Source organism: Cylas formicarius, unplaced genomic scaffold, assembly GCF_029955315.1.
Source record: "Cylas formicarius isolate icCylForm1 unplaced genomic scaffold, icCylForm1.1 PGA_scaffold_3__17_contigs__length_32017465, whole genome shotgun sequence".
In the NCBI taxonomy this organism is placed as follows: Eukaryota; Metazoa; Arthropoda; class Insecta; order Coleoptera; family Brentidae; genus Cylas; species Cylas formicarius.
The window spans coordinates 12,727,516-12,752,780 of NW_026844326.1; the positions used below are offsets into that span (position 1 = coordinate 12,727,516).

General features: G+C 33.6%; 1 protein-coding gene across 1 annotated transcript in view; it reads left to right on the forward strand.

Annotated features, from left to right (window-relative positions):
• LOC132699864 (potassium voltage-gated channel protein Shaw-like) overlaps positions 1 to 22,069 on the forward strand; it is a 98,290-nt gene extending 76,221 nt beyond the window's left edge. Inside the window, exons 7-12 of the mRNA XM_060666807.1 lie at positions 921 to 1,053; positions 8,081 to 8,290; positions 9,995 to 10,145; positions 14,640 to 14,747; positions 16,802 to 17,155; positions 19,741 to 22,069. Coding sequence (XP_060522790.1) covers positions 921 to 1,053; positions 8,081 to 8,290; positions 9,995 to 10,145; positions 14,640 to 14,747; positions 16,802 to 17,155; positions 19,741 to 19,931 — 1,147 coding nt within the window. The 3' untranslated portion in view covers positions 19,932 to 22,069. The remainder of the gene's footprint in view (positions 1 to 920; positions 1,054 to 8,080; positions 8,291 to 9,994; positions 10,146 to 14,639; positions 14,748 to 16,801; positions 17,156 to 19,740) is intronic.
• Positions 22,070 to 25,265: the final 3,196 nt, after the last annotated feature.

Below are 25,265 nucleotides of genomic sequence, written 5' to 3' on the forward strand. Positions count from 1 at the left end.
TGTCGCTTATGATTTCTGGATTATTTTTTACGTTTTTAAATACGGTTTTGATTCAAAACGGGCGTGTTGTTGAATATACAACAGGTTTGAACATTTTATCAGTGCCATTTTGTAGGCAAATCCATACACTATATGATATACACTTTAATCTGACAAAAATTGGAAGTCACTGGTATATTTTATATTTTCTTTCTGCCAAACAGGAGAAAAACCGGCATAATTAATGCGTACATTGGGGGAAAAGTAATATCCAGATAACTACAACCCAAGCAAGCTAAGACTTGTTATTTTGAGTCTATTTTAAGCAATTTTAGTAATCGTTTTTTTTTTTGTTCTTAAATAGTAATTTATCTAATAATTAATAATGGATAATCACATCAATCACATTATAATCTTGGACGTTTACGAGATGTTACACAAAAGCTTAAAAATATTTGGAAACAATTCAAATCTACGAACTTCTAATATAAAATAATTTCTTAAAAACAAAAATGTTTTGTACTCTTTACACAAAATGATAATTTTTAATAAGGGTAGCTAATATACGGCATAATTTTCTTAACTGTCTTAGTTATCACTTTTTCGTACCTAGTTACAGTTGACCGAACAACGCGTTGCCCTTTTTTAAATAAAACCTTATGAAAAAGTACACTTCCGGGCGTATATCGGCACTTTTATTCACCAGCCTTTTTCTTTACGCAGGTAGTTTTTTTATTATTTAATGCAAAAAATCGATGATGATTTGTAACGCTTGTTGGCAATACCTGTAGTTTTTAGGAGAAAAATAAAACCTCCAAATGATTGCATTTTCAGGTGTAAGATAAAAGTTTGTAATTTTGAAATGATCTTTTCTCTTTTATGATTTAAATGGTAAAACTGGCTTTTCCATGTGAGGAATAAATTTTTCTCGATTTTTGCAGGCATTCGCCCGGTTTGAAAATCCTGATTCATACTTTCAAAGCGTCGGCCAAGGAGCTTGCCCTTTTGGTCTTTTTTCTCGTGTTGGGAATTGTCGTCTTTGCGAGTCTCGTTTATTACGCTGAGAAATTGCAGGTAAGTTTGCAAGACCCGAACTTCGCAACGCCGCGGGGCGCGAAGTGTTGAAATGGGTAATTCGGTTTCCCAGTTTCCTCATTTTGCAGATGTCTCAACAAATATATATATATATATATATATATATATATATATATATATATATATATATATATATATATATATATATATATATATATATATATATATATATATATATATATATATATATATATATATATATATATATATATATATATATATATATATATATATATGCGTGGCCAGATATAGTAAAATGTTGTTTAAGTGCTATTAATGACATGTTGTCGTCAAACTGGAAGAAAATGGTTTGTGAGTTTGTCGTTCGTCATTTTTTGACGGATTTAATCTCAAAATTTAAACTGTTGATACTCAAGAGCGCACTCTCGACTTTTGAATCGAGCAGAACATCAAAAAATACCTTCTACTGAAAGAGTAATACGCATTCAAAATAATAATTATTACTCTATTGTTACGTTGTTCAAACAACGGATCTGAAAGTTTATTTCGTTCAAAATCAAATCAAATTAAATTAAAGAAGGGAGAGCCAACTCTGAAAAATGCACCTTCCATTGGAAGGACTACTTCATCTTCTGGCCTGTACTAGGGTGGGTAGAGGAAAGCCAACAATGTCAACGCAATAGAAAGAACGATCGACAAAAAGAAAGATAGATGACACGAAGAATGCTATAAAAGGAAATTATTCTTGTTTTTGTCTTTTTCTTTTTTACCCAAGTGTCCCATATTACGTGATATGTTACAACTATTTATATTTTTTGATATTTTTTTTGTAATTTTTTAAATTATTTTGTAATTTATTCCACAATTTCATAGCTATAAGTGTAAAAGATTTTCGATAGGTAGCGGTTCTGTGTCTGTTCACTTCAAAACTTGATTAGCTGTTGTCATACATCATTTAGATACCAATTGAAACGCTTTAAAAAGGTACTTTGTATATAAAATTGTGCATATTACTCTTACGGCCATTATTTAAAATTTTGTGATGATTTAAATGTGGTTTTGAAATGGCATTCTATTGGGTTGTTCGGAAAGTCATTTCGTTTTTTTTGGGGAACATGAAAGACAGTTTTCGTATAATGAATAAATATTTTATTAAATTATATATTGGCCATTCTGGTCCAACATCTTTTGCCATCTTTCTGGCAGTAACATAATTCCCCTCTCATAAAAGTTTTGGTCCTTGCTGGCAAAAAACTGGTTCAGGTGGTTTTTGACATCTTCATTTGAGGTAAAGGTTTTGCCATCCAAAAAATTTTGCAGGGACCGGAACAAATAGTAGTCGGAAGGCGCCAGATCTGGAGAATATGGTGGATGTTGCAGTACGTCTCATTCAAGCTGTAAAAGTTTTTGGCGAGTGACCAAACTTGTGTGAGGTCTCGCATTATCCTGGTGGAACACTACATCCTTCCTGTTGATTAATTCGGGCCTCTTCTCTTTAAGTGAATCATTCAATTGGTCCAGTTGATGACAATAGACTTCTGAATTAATCGTTGTATTGTCCGGCAAAAGCTCAAAAAAAACGATTCCTTTGACATCCCACCAAACGGAGAGCATCACCTTTTTTTTGGTGAATGTTGGCTTTTGACACGCTTTGAGCCGGTTCATCTTTTCTGCTCCATGACCTCTTGCGTTTAACATTGTTGTATACAACCCATTTTTCGTCCCCAGTAATAATCCGCTTCAAAAATGGATCATTTTCTTGACGTTTGAAGAGCGAATCACACACGTCAACGCGACGACAGAAATTTCGCTCCGTAAGGACATGGGGCACCCACACATCGAGCTTCGAGGTTAAGCCCATGCCTTTCAAATGGCCATAAACAGTCGAATTCGACAAATTTAATCTCTCACCGATCTCTCGTGTGGTTATTCGCCGATTTGCATCAACTAATGCCTTTATCGCATCTTTGTCCGCTTCGACCGGCCTTCCAGACCGTGATGCATCTTCGACATCAAAATTGCCGGATCGAAATTTGGCAAACCAGTTCTGGCACTGGCGTACTGTTAACACGCCTTCTCCAGACACATCCGTCAATTTTTTTCTCGCTTGGACTGCATTTTTACCTTTTCTGAAGTAAAAAAGTAAAATATGACGAAAATGCTGCTTATTGCTCTCCATATTTAAAAGAGCACCAACCAAAAACTACTGCGTAGAATTAATAGAACTTTTTCACACACAAGCCTTGCAATATCAGCTCTCAAGACATATAATGGTTATGCGGCTTAAGTGTGAAGTTGGTTTCGAAAAAACGTAATTAAGTCCTCTGACGGGAAAAAACGAAATGACTTTCCGAACAACCTTATATATGAAAGCCTCATACAGCTATTTTGCAGAAAAATAGAGATAAAAGTAAATCATCAAATATAAGAAATTTTTGTTTTGGGGGTAAACAGTTTTTTATTTTATTTATATTTTTTAATCGCAGGTATGCCGTTGTCACTACTATTTATTCCAGTGGATTGTTTATGTTCGGCGCACTACATTTCTCTCTAATGACTGACCATGGAGCAGTGCTTCGGTTTGGCAGCACCTTCTCGCGATGTCAAGATTTAAAATTTTGCAATATTTCATGTCGTAATTAACAATGTTTTTTTAAGTATCGGTCGCTTGCAAATTAAGCCAAAACAATCGCGCTAATTTGGTTAGAGTTCAAAATGTCTGTTCACTACCAACAACAATGATTAATTAATCACACTCCCATTAGGACCAAAGTCGTCATATTCGCTGAAATTCAGAGTAAAATCGTTATATTTACGGATGTCAGAAAATGAAATGGGCGTTCTACACATCGGTTTTATCGCCAAACAATATTAGGACAAGGAGAGTCATTCTACATATAATAAATTTTCTGATATTAAATATCAATGCAGAGGAGAAAATTACCTAAATGGTAATTTGATTATGTAGTCTCCGTTTTGGAAATGTAATTAGTTAAAATTTTAATAATGCTTTATAAACAAGGTATTAAGTATATCAATTGTATTTTTCTAAACCGAATGAAAAACCTGCAATAATTTGGGAATTTTTATTCATGATACAAACATATTTTTACAAAATTGTTTCTATTTTTTACATGATAGCACCAAACCAAGCCACTAGGATACTAGATATATCGACCCTGGGTTATGTTGATAATACAGACATTTTTTAAACGTCGGTGAAACAAAATATTCAGCAGCTACATTTAATATGCGTATGCCAAGTATTTTTATGGCAGAATTTTCTCAAAATATGTTGTGTGAACACGAGCGTGGACTTCTACAAAATATCATAGTCGCCCAAGGCATATCAATTTTTATCCTACTAGGGCCTATATTATCTATAATCTATATGAACAAAAGGCACATGCCTACTTGATTTTTTTTCCTTGTTGGTTGCTTCACTCTTTTAGAAACACAAATAAAATGGCCTACGCGTAAAAAAGAGGAAATATTTCTTTTTATTAAAATATGATACAGAGATGTATAAAAAGTCATCAAGCTTTGAAAGTGAAAAAAGAATGCCGAATTAAACCAAATTTATGTTAAAAACGACAAGGAAATAATTTTCCTTGAGAATCGACATTATTTAGATACTTTTTACAAAACTTCTGGATTCCTCCTGCGTCGGCTTTTGCTGAGTCGAAATTGCTGACGTTTCTCCAATCATCCTGTTGGCTTCTTCAAAGCGTGACTCAAAACTGGCTCGTATTTTACTTTGTACCTGCTTATATATTGTTTGAGGGGGGGCGAAGCTAAATGAGGGCATAAATACCGTCTCGGATGACATCTGAATCTGATCTGAATCGCGGTTAAGATTGTTTATAGATTTTTATAGATTGTCGGATTTTTCGTTGGTAGAAAAATTGAATAAAATCGAATCGAAAAATCCAATAAAATTTTGTCCGGTTTCGTGATTGTGTTATTTGTCTTAGTCGCAAGGCTCTTTCGTATTTTTTGAGCATAGTTGATATTTTTCGTCCGGTCTCTCCAATGCATTCCTTGCTGCATATGCATGGAATGTTGTAAACTCCTGGCATCTCAAACCGAATTTTGTCTTTGACGGACCGCAGATGTTGAGAGATTTTTGGACAAGGTTTGGCGAGGTTTAATTGCTACGTTCTTCATCGAATGTCAGTTTTGAACCCGTCAATAGGCTATCTAAACAATAAAATGTTTTGTTCCTATTAAACTTTACTATTGAGTAAAACCCATAGTTTTACGCCTGATATTTTCGAACGATTTTAAAGTCTTAAATGATGCAGCCCCGATTTTAACTGTCAATTTGTGAAAATTGTATTTTCGGCAAGATATTTCTGATGTTAAGATGTTTTTTTTCGCTTCGCTAAAAGAGATAGCATATAAATATGGATTTAATAAAAGACCTCTTCTATTAATATATACTGTATTAATATTGTTGTTATCGTGGTTTTGAAAATGGGGACTCAGAGTCTTCACAAAGCTTAGATTATGCCGGGTTTTTCCAGACTCCATCTCTGTTATATTATCGGCTTTTACGAGGATAATATAATAATAATGAAGTTTAATTTTTCAAAGAAACTTCCACAGGCTTCTGTAATACTTTTTATAAAACTTCTGCATTATTCCTGCGTCGGTTTCTTCAGACCTTGACTGAAACTGGCTCGTATTTTACTAGGTACCTGCTTTTATATTGGTTGAGGGGGGCGGAGCTAAATGAGGGGCACATACACTTGTCTCGGATGACTGATTCCCAAATTGGTGACAGGTAGAGACCTGAGTCACGGTTAATTTTGTTAGGTTGTATATGCGCAAAGAATACATTGGAGAGACCGGACGAAAAATATCAACTAGGGTCAAAAAACACGAAAGAGCCTTACGACTAAGACAAATAAACTCTGTTGCCGAACACACTCATGAAACCGGACATCAAATTTTCTTCGATAAAACTAAAATTCTTGCCTGTAATCAGTTCTTCTACCAAGGAAAAATCCGAGAGTCTATAGAAATCGATGAACAACCTAAAAATCTTAACCTCGACTCAGGTCTCAACCTGTCACCAATTTGGGAATCAGTCATCCTAGACGGTGTTTATGCCCCTCATTTAGCTCCGCCCCCCTCAAACAATATATAAGCAGGTACAGAGTAAAACACGAGCCAGTTTCAGTCAAGCTCTGAAGAAACTAACAGGATGATTGGCGAAACGTCAGCAATTTTGACTCAGCAAAAACGGAAACAGGAGGAATCCAGAAGTTTTGTAAAACGTATTGCAGTAGCCTGTGGAAGTTTGAACTATGACACCCTCTATCTCGAAAACGAAGCATTTTGAGAAAACTTTCAAATAATGCGAAGCTTTAGTTTCCAAGAAAAACATCGCCTCTTGGCATCCGAAGCGTTTTCTAAGATTCATTAAAATTGTGAAATCCAGCTTTGACCATTTGTAATTAAACTATCGAAAATTATTGACGACGAAAGCGGATCCTAATGGAACAGAGAGTGTTGTAGTAAATAAAACACTTATTTTTCCATGGTTAATCGTAAAACTGCAGTCGTCCTCAGTTCGTGGAAATATTGTTACTGGCTTGGATTATTGCCTATTATAGCTTACAGTTAGATCTTTGGGAGTCGGTTTGTGCAGGTGACGTAAAGTGGGATAATTATTGGACTCGAATTAGAATCGATCGATATTTTGTATTCGCCCATTCGAACATCAGTCATTTGTGAGATACGTTCGCGAATTGACTGGAGCAGTGACATCCAACACAAATGAAAACTAATTAGAACATACTACAATAGCTTAAGATATTTAAAAGAGGCATCTTCGATGTAAGTCAATTTAGTTCGGAATATCCGAAATATTGCTTTTAACCTAGTGGTTTTTCTTGAATTTCTCAGAAAATAGATTTTTATTTTTTTGAGTTTCTGACATAAATATAGCTTCTGATTTTTTACTCACATAACCATAACAATTTTATTGCAAATCCAGAAATTTTTTGCTCTTAAAGAGTGCCTCTTAGTTCAATCAGCAAAATTGAGCTATTGTGTTTTGCAATTGCTAAAGATGCACATAGACTATTTTTTTGTAAATTCGTTTAAATAAATAAAAATATCCCAGGTGGTCGATATAAGCATCGATTTACTCGGACAGATAGATCGTCTAGGTCTGTTATCTGAATGTTTCAACGAAATATATGAAAAATTCATTTTTGGAAAACACAACAAATTTGGGGAAAATTTAATAGGACCATTTGTTAATTCTATAGCTCAATATCTGAGGTAAATAAATAATTTTCTGTTTGTAAGGAGAATGTCGTTATCAAAAAACAAAGTTGACAGTACTACCAAAACATGTGTTTTTCTCTATTATTTTTTTTTCTCCTCCCTACTATAAAACATCCAATTATAAATTGATCAGGCGTTCCAAAGCATCATTTTAAGACTTCAGCTTGATAATTTCAAATATTATGAAATGAAGTAAATTTGTATTAAACTTGAGTAAGTTGCCAAATTTTATATATTGTGTGTTGAAAGTTTTGACTTCAACGTAAATTTTTTGAATGTTGAAATTTTAAACGCCAGTTAATAATATACATATTAAATAGTTTTATAATATATTTTAATTAATGTGTTTTAAACAATGTAAACTTACTACTGTTTGCTGTTACTGCTGTTTACTGTTGCGTCGAAAAGATTTTGTTGGCTATAAGGCAAGGATATTTTTTTCAACAGTGAGGGCATATAAATCACAAAAAGTAATTGTTTTTTGAATTGTCAAATAAAAACTTAGTAACTTTAAAACTGTAGAAGTTATAAAGTAAAAAATCAAACAATCTTGAAATTTCAACTCTTGTAGTTTGAGTCTTTAGTTTTAGTTATGGAATAAGCCAAACAAATTTCCCTTTGTACATGTTATTTAGGAATACCCCGTATAAGTCCAGCAGTGTATTGCGAAGTTAACAGTTATTTATAAAATGGAAATTTGACCATCGAATTTTGAAAATTGTGAAAACCGAGAGTTATTTTGCAGGACAACAAAGAAAATAGCTTTAAAAGTATCCCGGAAGGACTGTGGTGGGCCATTGTCACCATGACTACGGTCGGTTATGGTGACATGGCTCCGAAAACGTATGCCGGTATGTTTGTCGGCGCACTCTGCGCTTTGGCCGGAGTATTAACCATTGCTTTGCCGGTTCCAGTCATCGTTTCCAACTTTTCCATGTTTTATTCACACACCCAGGTAAGAACAATTTATAAACTTTTACAAGGTGAGCAAAAAGTATGAAAAATTACTAAAATAAATAAGAAAAATTAACACCAGTTTCATTTAATAGCATTATTGATATTGTGCTTTCTTAGGAGACAGATCTACTTTTTTTTAAGAGATTTTATATATATTTTTTTTAATTAAATCGCAATTTACAAAATTTGTATTATCAAGCGACACATTCTTTAAGGAAAAAAAAACATAATAATATCATAATTAATTATTAATCTATACAAGGCTTAGTTTAACTTTTCAATGCTCATTAAAGCACGATGAAAAAGTAATATTTTAAGTCTGTAGGTCGCAATCATCTTTATCTATTCCTACCAGTACATTTTACCAATGCTTGGTACGCAATTAAATTTTATAAACTGGTTCTGAAAAAACATTTCACATTTTTATCCACACCATGTAGTTCTCTGATTTTTCGTCCTTTGCTTTAGTCACGTAAATCATTTTTTTTGTTGTCACTAATTTGAATTAATTTCTCTCTTTACCCTGAGAGTTGTGTATTTACGTAGCATGGTTAAATGTTAAAATCCTAAAATAACGTAAGGATGTTTCTGACAGCAACAGTCCAACATCAGCCATCAATTTTAAATGTAACGAAGCAAATCCGGCCCTCGCACTTTAACTGGCGATTTTAATTAATCTTCTTAAATTTTGTTGATATTAATAAGAAAGAGATTTTAGACCAGTTGCTTCAAAAATTTTCTTATTATTTATTTAAGTTGATAAAGGGTAAACTTAATAAGCGAAAATATTTTGATACATGAAAGAATAAGTATAAATTCTGCGCAATTTAATAAAATATAAAATATTGATTCAAACTACTGTATTTATTGTGTTTCCACACACCGTTAATATATAAAATGAACCTCCCAAATTTGATTTGTAACCTTGCAGCTCTTTTTTTTCAAAATTGTAATACAACTAACGCGACTTCTATTTGATTTATACACACTTTAAATATTTTGTGTTTCGTATGCCGCTTGGAGCTAAATTTTCACAGAGGTGGTTTGAATGGCGCTTAAATGTCTATTCTTAAAAAGTACGCACGCATGACTAGTTCAAAGAAATGCTCGTAACCCCAACAGCTGCCACCAAATATCCGGTGCCTCACAGGATGGGTTGAATTGTGGGCGTGAAAGCATTTTAATAGGCGTTAAAGGATGCTTCTGATGAATTACATATTTTTTTAGAAATGTTATTATTATAAAATATCAGTTTTATTATATTTCTTTGCGTGACGTCATAGCAAGACATCTTTATCTAGTTCATTGCTGGATGTCGAAACAGTAATTTGGCAGTTTTAAAGATCAAAATTTTGTAAATGAGATATACCGATCATTTTTGATTAAGTCACTATGCGTGACGTAACTGCACAACTGCTCTGACTGGACTATAAAAGTTGTTTGGGGATTTCTGGAATGCCGGTAGTTGTTTAGATCATTATCTTTTTATAAACGAAAAAATGTTATTTTATACGAGTTGCTAGTAAACTTGACTGTCTATTTGATTATTTATATAGCTTTTTATTAATTATTTGTATTTAGAGTTTATAGTTTACAAATAATTTTTTTTCTGACGACGTTTCTTGTTACTTACTAAATAGTCTTTTTTTCAGGTACACCAGAAATTGTTACTGACTCTCTTAACCCGCATTTACTTTTTCAGGCTAGAGCAAAACTTCCCAAAAAAAGGAGGCGAGTTCTGCCGGTGGAACAGCCTCGACGCAAAAAGGTGGAAAATATCGGCAATCGACGAGTGAACGCTATAAAACATCATCCTGGCGTCATAAAAGATGCTTTCGGAACAGCCAAACTCGGTAAGCGTGCGATATATTTTCTAATTGCAATTTGCAACTAACCAAAAATAACTTGAGGATAAGGAAATATTTACATACCATGCGGGCTTTTAGCAATTTAATGCAATATAATGTTTACTGCCCTCTGTTGACAAAGTTATCCAGTTGCGCTTCCTGTTGAAATTTGATTTCAAGGTTTCAACCCTCAGCGCACGTGCTGGCGAGAATAGTAATCCCTGACCGCCACAGATGGCGCGATAAGCTAGAATGTAAAACGAAATTTTGACGAATAATGTAAAGTCTGTTCATAGATATAAGATAGTGACTAACTATTACGAATGAAGGAAAGACCCGGGCAAGCTGTAAGAATGAAATATGGCCGAACAGGTCCGTACTTTGCTTAGAATTTAATTATTTGGGGTTTTGTTAGGTAATATATTAAAGAATATTTATTTATTTATTTATTTATGTATGTATTTATGTTTAAATTTAAAATTAAATTACAAATTATTTTTATTACCTACTTAAATTACTTAAAATTATTCACATAATATATCAGTATCACTATCGCTATCATTGCCTGTTCTAAAACCCATGTGTTGAATACACTTCAATAAGGTAGTTCTGCCACATTTAACACCGGTTTCATTTTTTTCAAGCCTCCTAATTAAGATATCTAATGTAGACACGCTTTGTTCATCGTATAACTGGTAAATTTTACGCTGATCACTTTCATCTACATTCGAGAAAATGTCAGCATCGCTTCTTTTTTTCCTCGCTGAAATGGGATTATTCACAATTTTCCATACAGTTGATGTTGGAATTTTCGTCAATGTGGCCGTCTCCTGAGATATACTAGACTCGCACATATTTTGCATAATTCGCACACGATTCAACGCACGCTCTATTACACGCGGAATAAGAATTAAGAACTAATAAACTCAAACTAAGTAGTATACCAAACAAAAGAATATTAAACACAGGTAGGTATAAAATTATTTTCTATTGCGGACCACAATTTTACCTGAATTTAAATTCCGAAACTTGAGGTAATAATCTTGTTGTATTGTATGTTAATGACCACCCTTGGATAATCCCATTGAAAGGCAATTGGTCACTTTCTTATATCTATGAACAGACCATACATATTTTTATTTCAGTTTGCGTTTGCGTGTTTTATTTGAGAGGATTCTTTTTTAATATGTTTATTAGGCGTTTAATTTTCGATTTTTGAAAGTAATTAAATAAGTAACGCATCGACTTTTCCAATCGTAGTGCCTCTCGTAATAGCAAACAAGAAAAACGAAGTGACGTACTCATTTGTTCTCAAATAGCTTACTTCCTAAGAATTGTGGTACTTGATATTTTATTTCAATCGGCTCCTTTCTGGCACACCCACTTAACACGAAGTTTTTAGCAAATAGATTTTATTTGAAAGTTAGGGTTTCGAGTCTGCTCTATTGAATTAAAATATTTTAAATGATCGATGTAGCATTTCGATTTTTAACAATAACTTAGTTATCCTTTTTGCGTTCCCTATATTTTATCGCATCATAAATTTACAGAGTAATTGAAAAAAAGGTGAAAAAATGATAGGCTATACCAAAGAAAAATCTAATTCAGTGCTGCGTAAACATTTAACCTACCATCAAGCATGAATGTGAGAAAGCTTATTACAAAATTTTTAGTTTAATGTGATTTTAGTAATTCATTTAAAAATAATATTTGAAAGTTACATTTGATCTTGTCTCTTAGTCTCTTAGCGAAAGATATGTAAGAATTAATAAAGTTGATCTTCAACTTCATCTTCAAAAATAAGAATTTGTAAACCAATAAAATCTCTACACCGTCCGCCACCAAACATCAGATGCATCGTAGTTAATTGTGAGTGTTAAAGCATCCTCACAGATGACGGAAGATGTACCAGAAAAATTATATATTTTTTAAAAATATTAATAATAAGAAGTAGAGGTTTCATCCGTTTATAACATTGTTTTTACATATTTATTAGCATAACTTCTACAACTCTACATTCATGAATTACCGTGTTGCAACAGTAGGCAATTTTGCAAAATAATCTATTTTCGTTGCTCCGCAAATATTCAAAATGTCCAAAATAACCAAAACTAACCCACCATTATCCATGAATCGTCCGGTATAATCGTGTATACGTTTTTGTGTGATTATTCTGTATATGTAATATGAAAGAACACACATGAACTAATATAAATTGTTTTATATGTGGCTTATTTACACAATTAGTTTTGCTCAGTTGCAATACTACACCACAAACCAGGTGTTTTAGCGTTAAGGACATATTAAGTTGGCATTACTGTTCAAGATGGCGACCGATTTAACAGCTGTCAAGTGATTTATTCTCAGTTTTGTTTGGTAATTCACCATGAACAGACTCACGCCTGAACAACGCTTCCAAATAGTGCGATTTTATTTCGAAAATAATGGTCAGATCAGTTAATTCGATTAACCATGGAACGTTTTCGCACCACGTTTACTCTTATTGATAACTCGCATCCCTAGAGACGCCGCACGGTGCGTACAGAAGAAGCTATTGCTGCTGTAGAGCGTAGCATTGAGGAAGATCCGAATGAGTCCATCCGCCATCGAGCACAGGATTTGGATCTGTGTGTATCCACTTTATGGAAGATTTTGCGGAAGGATCTTGGTTTACGTGCTTACAAAATCCAACTCGTGCAAGAATTGAAGCCAAACGATCATCAAGTAAGGCGTAGATTCGTCGAATGGGCCCAAAACGAGATTGCCGTTGTTCCCGATTTTCATAAGAGAATTTTGTTTAGCGATGAAGCGCACTTCTGGTTGAATGGCTACGTCAACAAACAAAACTGCCGCATTTGGAGCGAAGCTAATCTTCAAGTGTATGTCGAAACGATGATAGCCAGAACGTTACAGTCAATGGTGATCGGTATAGAGCTATGATTACTAACTCTTTCATTCCTGAATTGAATAACCATGATGTCCAGGAGATGTGGTTTTAACAAGACGGCGCATACAGCTCGTGCCACAATCGGTTTATTGAAAGACACGTTTGGTGACCGCCTAATTTCACGTTTTGGACCTGTGAATTGGCCTCCAAGATCTTGTGATTTAACACCGCTAGACTACTTTCTGTGGCGCTATGTAAAGTCATTGGTCTATGCGGATAAGCCACAAACGCTTGACCATTTGGAAGACAACATTCGTCGTGTTATTGACGATATACGGCCACAAATGTTGGAAAAAGTCATCGAAAATTGGATGTCCAGATTGGACTACATCCGCGCCAGCCGTGGCGGTCATATGCCACAAATCATATTTAAAATGAAATGCCACAAGATTATCTTTCGGATAAATAAAATTGATGTCAATCGAATAATCCATCGTTGTTTTATTGCAACCTAAATTTCTATACATCGAAAAAAAACACCCCTTATAAAAATCGATAACGTTGGACACAACTTCATCTTGAAGACTAAGAATTAGTAAACTTATAAAACAGCCGCTACCAAATATCATGTTGTCGCAGGTTGAGCTGATATCATAATATCTTGATATCTGATAAATTATACATTTTTTATAAATGTAAGTAATAACAAGTTTCATGCGTTTATAACAATGTTTTTACATATTTATCAGCATAACTTCTACAAGTTCTTCTTTGGGGATTTCTTGAATGCTATTTATTTCATATTCTTTTTATAAACGAAAGAAAACCGTTGGACACATCATATAATGAATTATTTTACAACAGTAGCTCACTCCGATGGAAGCAAGGGCCTATCGATTTTTCCTTTAAAAAAATATTTCTTACGAATTATTTAGATTGTAAATCAATCGGCCTATTTAACACTTCATTTTATATTTTATTTGAAACTCAGGGTTTCAAGTCTGTTGTAACGAATTAGAATATTTTGAAGCATCGATGTACCGTTTTCGCTTATATCAATAATTTGTACCCTAACTAGAAGTTGCTATATTTTATCACATTCATAAATTTGCTGGGAAATTTAATTGTCTTCTAGAATTTTTTATAATATTCAAAGATAGTCAGAAAAAAGAGGTTTATCTGAAAATGTGATAAAGTAATAGGCCATGTAAGGTATACTATTGGAGCAGCAACATCGCATCATGGAAAATAGTTTACTTCGATAGAGTCTAACCTACCATTAGCCGTGAATCATCCGGTATTGTTTTGTACACATTTTTGTGTGTTTATTATTATATTGTTATATCAAAGGCACATGTGAATAAAAATCGGTAAATTTTAATTCAACTGTATCTTAAAAACTAACAATTTGTAAACCTATGTTTACATGAATATTTTCGTTGCATTTTGTAAGCAGCAGCGACTGGTTCCGTGTAATACTAAGCAAGGGGTTTTCCAAGTCCCCCATTCATAATAATGAAGCAGTTTTCGTTTTTACCCATCCCTTGCGGGATAAGGGCGTTATTGACGGCCTCGTAGGGCCCACGTAAATCGTGCTTTTCTTGTAATTCTAGGTAGCGCGAATGGGCTCAACGTGATTGGAGCCACGCTGCAAGACCCGGCGACACCCAACTCTACCGCATTTCATCACAACGGGCCCTACGCTTTTCAGATGTCTGAAGGTAATAAGAACAATTGAAAGGGTCTTATATACGACTAACACTGAAAAATTATTCCACCAGTAAAAGTGACAAGTAGTGTTTTTGTTAAATTAACGGGTCCAGCGTAAATATACCCTTCTTTTTACCTATCTTGCCATCAGTTATTATGCAAATTTCAATCAGAAAAGTACATCGTGCTTCGTTAACCCAGTTCGGTCTGTCACTGTTATATACATTGAACAAATATTTACACAATTATATTGTTCTTACGTTTTGTTGATTACAGGCTTTACTCCGAGGAAACTGTCAATGTAAAATTATTTGCGGTTTTCTTGCATTCAGGTTCTCTTCTTTTCCTTTTTTACCATTGTGAAACCGGTGAATATCCTGAATTGAATATGCAAAAATATATAATAAAACACAAGGTGTTCCATATGAAATTGCCGAGTTGCATTTAATTTTAAGTAGATCTGACAAATACAGTAAAGATTCGGCACTTTAATTAAATGACTCTGTAAAGTTCATCTTCAACTTCACCTTCAAAAATAAGAATTTCTAAACCGGTGAAATCTCTACATGGTCCAAGAAGCCCAACATCCGCCACCAAATATCAGATCTGTTGCAGGTTAGGATTAATTGTTAAAAATATTAACATTAACATGTAGAAGTTTCATCAGTTTATAACATTGTTTTTTACTTATTTGGTAGCATACTTTGCAGGTTGAGTTTAATTTTGTGTATTAAGTTTTCATCCTTTTATAACCATATTTTTACATATTTATCAGAATAACTTCCACAAGTTCTTATATATATTATTATATTCTTTTTTTAAACGAGAGAAACCTCTTGGACACATTAAGAACTGATCGTTTTGCAACAGTAGCCAATTCACGTAAAAGCAGGGGCGTTACGATTTTCACCCTAATATGTTATTTCTTAAGAATTGTAGCGCTTCAGATTGTAATTAAATAGGCCTTTTTAACACTTAAGTTTCCAGGAAATAGATTTTATTTCAAAATCAGGTTTTCGAGTCCGCTTTCACGAATTAGAATGTCGATGTAGCTACATGTAGATACAGTAATATGCCCGTTTATCATTTTATATTCGGAAAGTTACATGACATTAATTGCCTGTTATTGTGCAAGGCATTTATTGAAAATATTGATTCAAAAATTTAGATTTTTGAGATTTTTGTGACAAGTTTTTGAATTGTATAGCAGAATAGAAAACTTGTAAATTTTTGTAATAAATAATAAATTCTATAAACATGCTCACTGACGTAGAATTGAGTCAGAGTAGACGGACTGTAGGTCTCTTATACTTTATATACTTTTTTCCAAGTTGTCAATATTTTTTAAAGAATGCTTTAATGCAGATTAATCCAAATATCTGCTCACGAATTTGTTTGAAAGTTTTGTCACTAAGACATTGTATTGGCCGAGGTGGATCTCACTAATGGCCTGCACTATCCCCGAATTTAAGCTCTTTAGATTTTCTCCAGTGGGACTAGCTTAATATTTTGGACCCTGTTATTTTTGATGGAGGTCACCAGTGAAAAATATTTTTGTGATACATAGAGATGCACTAAAATATTTTTAATTTTTTATCTCGGAATCGAAACAGGATATTTGAAAAATTCAAGAGACGAAAAAGTAGTAGTTTTAATCGCTTCAGCTCAGTGTCAAAATTAAATTAAAGGTAGCGGCGTACATTTTTATCAATAAATTTTATTGAGTTAAACCCGCTTAACTTTGCTGTTTAATTTTTATTTAATTGGAGACAAATCAGGCCCTAATCACTAGAAATAACGCTGCTAAATTTCAAAGAAATCCGATTGTGGACTTTTTCATAAAATGATCTAAGGAACCACCCTCTTAAATATTGTTATGTCTTTTTAAACACTCTGTATACTTGAATTATTAGAATTCCGAAATAAAAACAACTTTGTTTTAATCGAAAAGCTGTGCACCTTGTCTATCTACTTTTTCAGTTGATGTATTACTACGATTACCTATCTATCACTTGCCCATAACGACCAATAAAGCAACCACGAATTATGTGAATTTGTGTTGCAGTTGCTTTGCCTCTCACTGCTCCCCCAAGCATGGTGGTCACTCCACTGCAGCCTCGTCCAGCGACCACGGGCAGTGTCGATATGCTGCCTCTGCAACCAAAATACTTACCGGGATATTTCAGAGAGTACTGCTCGGAGCCTAGGGACACTCCATCACAATCCGGACACAGAGAAAATAGTCCGTCACGCAAATTGTCTACAAATTTTTCGAGCAAAATTTACCCACTGGAAAGTTCATTGGAAGCGGAATTGGGTCGAGCTAGCGTACCAGCGATGGCAATCGGCAGCTCGACGGAGGTATTGGTGTGCATCGTTGAAAACCAGGCGAAACTTCGAAAAAGCTCCTTCATTTCGGGTAATATTATTTATGAGATTTTGCGTGTCTTTTCTAAAAAAAGTATTTACACAATTTTTTTTATAAAGCTAAATAATCACTGGGCAAACAGTTTCGCGCGTTCTAAAAATATCACCAAGGCGCGAAGTCGGGTAACGTCATAACGTTTTTTTTTTCGACTAAAACATACAATAACAACAACGTTAATAAAGAGACTTATGGGTGGTTCTGTTTAAACTGTGATTTTTTGTTTGTGTTTATTATCTGATCTCACTGGTGATAATTAATAATCTAATACTGAATTTTTTATATTAATTGAATGATCATCAATATATTTCATCATATTTTTTATATAACATAATTTGGGGAGATGTCATGTCCATTTCTAAAGTTTATCTAAAAATTATTAATTTTTTTGTAGCAAATGATTTAAAATAATTACCTCATAAATTCTCACTTCTATGATCAAACTAAAGTAATTTAACACTTTTTGGTTAATGTTTTAAGTTAATTCCGGTTCAATAACTTTTGTCTTTAAAATTTAACGAAGTTTTGAATTTTAATTTGAATTTATATGACTCGAGCGCCACCTACTTTGAGATTTATAAAAGGTTGATGGAGAATGAGTCAGTACCACGTAACGGAAAATTTGACATTGGTTTCTCGTTCTTGACTCTATATTGTAGTAAAATCTTTTGAGGCTTTTATTTTTGCTTTAAAATAAATGCGCAATTTGTATAAAAAATTGTAAACGTCTAATAAAAAAAAGGTATAGTTAGAACAGAATCATCCTTATAAATAGTTAACGATGATGATTAATAGCTCGGGAGGCATAGAAGGCCTATGGCTTGGTTGATTTTTTCCCCATTTTTTTCTGCTTCTGCGTTTCTTCTCTAGTTGTTAATCCCCATTTCAATTATGTCCTTTAGCACCTCGTTCATCCATCTCAGCTTATGCCTGCCTCTAAATCTGTCCTTCTTCATTCGCTCTACGTGTCCTCTCCATCTTCTGACTTGGTGAGGTGAGGTTGATCATACTCTTGCAGTTCCTCATTGCTTCTTCTTTACCTTTACCCAACGTCTTCCTTTGCTTTAAAGATTGTGTGAAAACACTTTCTTTCCGAGACTGCTAGCATGTTTTGCTCGCTTTTGTCCATGGTTCATGTTCCGCTTCCAAATAATACTAAAAGTCTCAAAACTGACATGTAAATTCTTAGTTTTGCATTTCTAGGCAACAATTTGCTATTAAGTAATTTCCTAAATTTATATATATATATATATATATATATATATATATATATATATATATATATATATATATATATATATATATATATATATATATATATATATATATATATATATATATATATATATTCTCACGTATTGATTCACAGATGGAAAAATGTGATGACACTATATTCCGGGATATCATCCGTTCGCTCGTTGAACTCCGACTGGAATCCTGCATCCGACTGGAATCCTGCAAATCCTGCATCCGACTGGAATCCTGCAGACGTTTCGCCAAAATCTCACTTGGCATCTTCAATGCTCGCGCTCCGAAGTGTTCGAAGTGTTTTCGGAGCGCGAGCATTGAAGATACCAAGTGAGATTTTGGCGAAACGTCTGTAGGACTCCAGTCGAATGCAGGATTTGCAGGATTCCAGTCGGATGCAGGATTCCAGTCGGAGTTCAACGAGCGAACGGATGATATCCCGGAATATAGTGTCATCATATATATATATATATATATATATATATATATATATATATATATATATATATATATATATATATATATATATATATATATATATATATATGACACTATATTCCGGGATATCATCCGTTCGCTCGTTGAACTCCGACTGGAATCCTGCAGACGTTTCGCCAAAATCTCACTTGGCATCTTCAATGCTCGCGCTCCGAAAACACTTCGAACACTGGAGCGCGAGCGCGAGCATTGAAGATGCCAAGTGAGATTTTGGCGAAACGTCTGTTATATCATGCTTGACCCCGTGATATTATGTTACTCGCAACTGCAATGTGCCTAATGTAAGTGGATATGCCCCACAAGTATTATTTTATTTCTAATTCAAAACAAGTTGTTCCTTCAACATAATCTATTGTGCAAATATGTACCTATGTATTTCCATTGAATCTTTTTAAGAGGCTATCGATATTGTCCAGTTAATTCTACTACTATTGTTGCAGTGTTACATACATACATACATACATACATATTTTAAAATAATAAATATCCCAAACGCAATCATTTTCCACCCGAAACAAATTCAAATTTGGTAATGATATTGAAATCTTGCATTGTCACCTCTACGAAATTTAAAAAAATCCAGTTTTAAATTTCTTTTTTTAAAACTTCTGGATTCCTCCTGGTTCGATTTTTTTTGGGTCGAACTAGCTAACGTTTCGCTTCTTCAGAGCTTGGTTGAGAAATCCTGAAGTTTTATAAAAAGTATTAGAGTAGCCTGTGAAAGTTTCTTTCAAAAGTGTTTAAATGGTTTTGCAAAGAAAATCTCTAATTTTTTTTTTCCATTTCGATTTTCAGGCAATTTGACAATAGTAATGATGCGGTATCATTTACAGAGACGACGGCACCGTTGGACGAGGCGAACAATAAATCTGTCAACGTAGAGTTGTCTGTGTCGGCAGAATCCACAGCTGCGAATGCCGAAACCGAGAACCCAGTTTTCGACGGGAAAAACATGAAAAACGGACTTGATAACGACATTGACGCGCTGAAAGATGAACACATTCAGAAAAGTGTGGTCGTTTAAGTGTTATTTTAAAATTGCAAATTGACGGCATTATCAAATCAGTGTGTTTTAAGTTCGTACGGTCTGTATAAGTAAAGGGATGGCCTTTTATTTTACTTATCTCTTGGTGTAATAATAAAATCGAATGTCCTAAAACTAGAAGTCGACATAAACATGGGCTTAGTTTCCCGTCCGTAAAATTTATGCATAGAAAGCCACTAATCTACCTACCGATTTCGCAATTGCATTGATTCCAACCTACGTGTTTGTTTATTACAGTAAGTGGAGGGCATGAACCTATCGATGTGATGTATATTATTAAGTTTAATTAATCCCTGCTCCGGGATAGCAAAAATTACAAAATTACTACCAATATGAAAACATCAAGTGCTCAAAATTTTAAATCTAAGCGAGGCAGAAAAAACGTCTATTTCGGGAATTTCATTAAAAATCATTCGATGGATGCTGTATTGAAATTAATATGTCCAGAAAGCCCCTCCCGAATAATCTTATCATAGTAGGAAATTTCTGATTTATCGCCTCTCTAAAAATATACAGTGCTTGAACTAGCCAAAAAAACATACAGGTTCCTATTTAATGATTTTCGGATTAATTTTATCCACTCATCTAAAGATCGCTGTCCAACCATCTCCTATATGTAGATCAGTGGCGCAAAAAAAAAACGAAATCTTTGGTTACTATATGTAGATCAGTGGCGAAAATATATCCGAAATCTTTGGTTACCGAGCTCGAAATTTGCAATTCTTTAATCTGCGCTGTCATCTGTGGATCAGTTGCGAAACTAAAACCAAATTCTTTGATTAGGAATCTATAACATCTTTGGTTTGTTAGGAATCTGTAATTTTCGTATCTCCGATCTCTCGGAGGACGGAAGTTTTAGAAGTTACGTACCCGTACTACTAAAAAATTCTTCGAAGACACAAGCATGATCACAATTCGAAGACTTCGAATTGGAGAACTTTTGTGTGTTGGCGACTCTAGTAGTGTGCGTTTCGAACGTGACTTTATCCTTCTTCTTTACTTAATAGGTCATTACATTTTATGTGGGCAGATGATTCTTAATAAATAGAATCATACAGGGTGCAAGGTGTAATGAACGTTGTGATAGTTTTTGATTATGAATTATTATCCAGCTTTTAGACCATGCCGATTGCGTCTTTATAATTCGATACTGGTTCAATTTCTAGCACAAATTCAATATTTTAGAACTATGGAACGTGTCAGTTATAAGAGAACATTATACCAAATTACCAAAATTAAGATATCGAATGTTGCTTTTAAATTGTGCAACCTATTTTTCCGTAAAAATTCAACTTATCTGGTATTCTGACACTTGTATCTCGCCAGTAAATGCGGTTTTTGGCTTAATCTTTCTAAAACTTCTATACTATCGAATTTAATATTAGATATTTGCTTACATTTGCAAAAAAGCTCTTTTTACTGCGGTAATGCTTATTAGAGCGAGCTAGTGTGTTCAGTTATATTAATAACGTTTAAAAGGTAAACTAGAAAAGTTTCCTTACTCCTAACTTTGGAGACGGCAAGGTCTAATAATTGGTTTGGACTTTGTTCAGTCCCAATTTGAAGAAAAGGTTACAATTTTTAACCGATTAAACAAATCGACCGCGTTTGCTTTGTTCCTTCTCTACATCGATTAATTCAATCCCCCGTAAAGCCGATTATAGGTTCAACCCTTGTTTGTAATTTAATCCATTGGTTGACCAAGCTTACATACAACACATCGGTTAATCCTTTCGGAATCGAAACAAAAAAAGTTCCACAATAAGACCGATATCGTATTAAGTTGTTCTAATGCACATTTGCAATATCTGTCAAGATTTAAGATGACCAATCTTGAAGGCTTAATTTTAATTTATGTGGTAAATGATCTCGGGCCCAACGAATGCAGACACTGGAAAGAGAATATATTTTGTATATAGAACTATAGCATGCTGCACCACGTTTAGTGTAAAATTTGGAGCAATTAAAGGGATGTTTTATAATATGCGTATTACTTACTCCGGTAGTAATGTACATTTTTGTACACAGGGTCGTAATAATTTATTTTTGTTTTGTTTGATTTGGTTCATCAAATAAAAACCCAACGTCAGTGGCTTGGGTTTTGTAGAAAAGCTGCAGGACCAACTAGATTAAAGTCACTGAGGTGACATCAAGCTCAAAAATTACTGCGAAAGGCTAATAGGCATGCGCAATTAAAATTATTTAGGTTCCTCTAACCTTTTTGTAAGTCACCAGTTTAATTCATTTTCGTTTCTCTCAAACTAATTGTTCAACTACTTTACTTTACTTTATAGGGGTAGTATTGTTTCTGTGATTATGGTCATGCCTTCGTGTTTAAAATTAGAATTAAACTCACTTTCCAGCAGTTGTTGGGAAAGTTTTTTCTTGGAAATGGGTAGTGTTACTGAATTTGTTGCTGACAAACGGATTAGTAAAATTGCGCTTTCTAGAAAATTGTTATTCTCGACGCGTTCAGAGCTCTTCGCCACAAAAAAACATTCAGAGTCGCAAAAATAAATGAAATATATGCAGCCAAAAAAAAAACACGAGGATAAACGCGGCCCCCTCAGGTTAACGAGAACTACGGGAATGAAACAAACTGTAATAAATAAGGATATGAAGGTTGCCATTAGAACAATAATTCACTCTTTTTACCTAGACCTTGGAAAAAATACAACTAATTGATATGACTACGCGGAATATGATGACTAAAATTTACAAATGAAATTGTATCGTAAATAATAGATTTTGCAAATTGTGCAACTTAGTGTAACCATAATTTAATAAAGATTTGAGGTGTGTAGGTATTAAAACCATCATTGCAATTTATATGAACTGTACTACATAACCTAGTTGTCTACCGTTTTTAGCGATTGCATTTTATTACACTCTCGCTTCATGAAAGTCTGGTTTCGAATTTAATAAGACATGACAAAGTTTTATTTAAAAAAAAATTGAAAAAATATGTCCCCATCACTCAAAATCTTTTTTCCCTTCCCTTCTCACCCCCACCCCTCTTCGTCAATCATCTTGTTTTCCTCTTTCTTTTTCTCTGTCCCTCTATCCCTCTACCATATTTCCTTTTCTCTCTCGTTCCCATTTAAATAATGAAATTATTAAATCAACAGCTGACGGCTACTTTGAAATATTTTTTCCATCGACATTATAAATGAACATAGAAATTAATTGAAAAGAAAAGTAAAATATTAATTAAAAATTCTCAAAATTTTGCTAATAATTTTGAAATAAAACGTCAAATACAAAAGATTTTTAAAAAATAGTAAGCTATTTGTACGATATATTTTTGTTGCAGAAATCACCCACAGATATATTTTTTAAAGGAAGGCTTAATAATATGCCCTCTACACAAAATTCAATAGTTTTTGAGATATATGTGCTTTTAACATAAAAGCAACATTAAAAAATAAAATAATATTCTAGAATTTATAATTTATATTTTAGGTGGAGTGAAGTAGGTCGTCACTAAAAACCATATGTTTGTTTATAACTGACAGTGACAGTTACTTATGTAGCAAAATTATGCTCTTTTTGTCATACATAAAATTCCTTATTCAAAGTAACGTCGAAGAAATGAGGACCTATTATCCTGTTGTTTTAAATAGCACAGTATATATTTACAGTTTGATGTCCTTGAAATTGAAATTCCCTGTAGCACTGAGGATTTGAAGTGGACCACCATCTGTTGTTTTTTCGATTTATCATATCACTGGTTGATAACGATGACTCGTCGGTCCAAAAAACATTTTTCAAATAAGCAACATTTTGTGGCAGGCCTTATTTTGAATGAATTGTATCCTGCTTTTTTGAGAGTGGTTTGAATCTTCCCGTACGTTGTATTTTTTTGATGGAATGGAAATAGTGGGATTTTCTTAAACTCTCAGTAAAGTCTTTAAATCACTATCTTCCAATGTTTTTTTTTCCAGCTAGGTTGGATGATTGGAAATTTTTCATAGATTCGATGAAAGGTTTTTGTCTAGATCATGCATTGGGGGGTTAATTACACCAATTTAACCCTCTTACTTGCTTTAACAAACGTTCTAAACATTTTGTGATTTCTGCAACACCCTGTATCTAAAACATATATCTTGAAATTAGCTTACTATTTATTAACCAACTTTTGTGTTTTTGACGTTTTTTGCCCAAACGTTAAATAAAAAGTTAAAGTGGGAGGACATTTCAAATGATCATCCGATACAATCAATTTATTTATGCCTTAATTTATCAAATTTGTAATTGGCAAAGTTTGCATTCCTGGTAATTAAATAATTGTGGTCAAATTATATCCGCTGTACTGTTTGCAATGTTTTCGTTATATTTTTCGAGATTATTTTTCTAGAAAATTCAAGCGCCTAGAACGAGTCCGAAAACAATAACAATGAAGAGATTATTTCGACATTTGCATGGAAATTCGCAGCAACGTATAATTTAAAAGTGCTTTAAACTAAAGCCATACTTATGGGTATAAAACTCAACTACGGTAAGTATAAATTATTACTTTTATATGCATGGCGAATAAATTTGTTTTCTTTGTTGAGATCTGATTAAAGTTTAGTAGTTTTCCTTTGCCTTTGACGTCGGGGTGAAAAAACGTAAGGTGGGTTAGTTGACCTCGAATTAGAACCGCGCCATTGCGTACAGGATAGTCTTTTAAATAGACAGATCCAATATTGAAATTGTTTCAACATGTCGCGGTCCGGTTTATTAATGGCAAGCGGTTATGGAAAATTAAAATTCGATTTGTGATTTACGTTTATTCCGAAATGATAGCGGTGTGTAATTCATCACCGATAGCGCCGAAAACTGTCAATAACTGGTAACATCAAAATAATTGCAGCGTTGTGTTGTGCATATAATGGCAGGAAATAATAAACGATATTGGTCACGGTGGGCGTTGATTGCCTACGTTGCGGCTGAATTTGTTGCCTTTCTGTTACCAAAAATATAGAAGCAGTGAGCTAGATCTAAACTAAACTAAATTTTACAAGTGAAAAAAGAAGACCTTTCTTGATTCTTGTCTTTCTGTTGCTCATTTATATAAGGCTTTGTCGTTGTTTTTATTTATGGACATAATTCTTTCTGAAACTTTGTACACATTGATATGTGAGGATCAAGAAATATTTTCCTTAGATATTTCAAAAATAAAATTTATAGCATTTTGCTTTCTTAAAAATTAAAAGTAATAAGAAACAGATTATGTGAGAGAGGTTATACATGATGACCATTTTTTGTGTGTTTGTAAGGGTCACAAATTATCCTTCCTTACCCCTCTCCACAAAAAGGGCAACAAGGAAA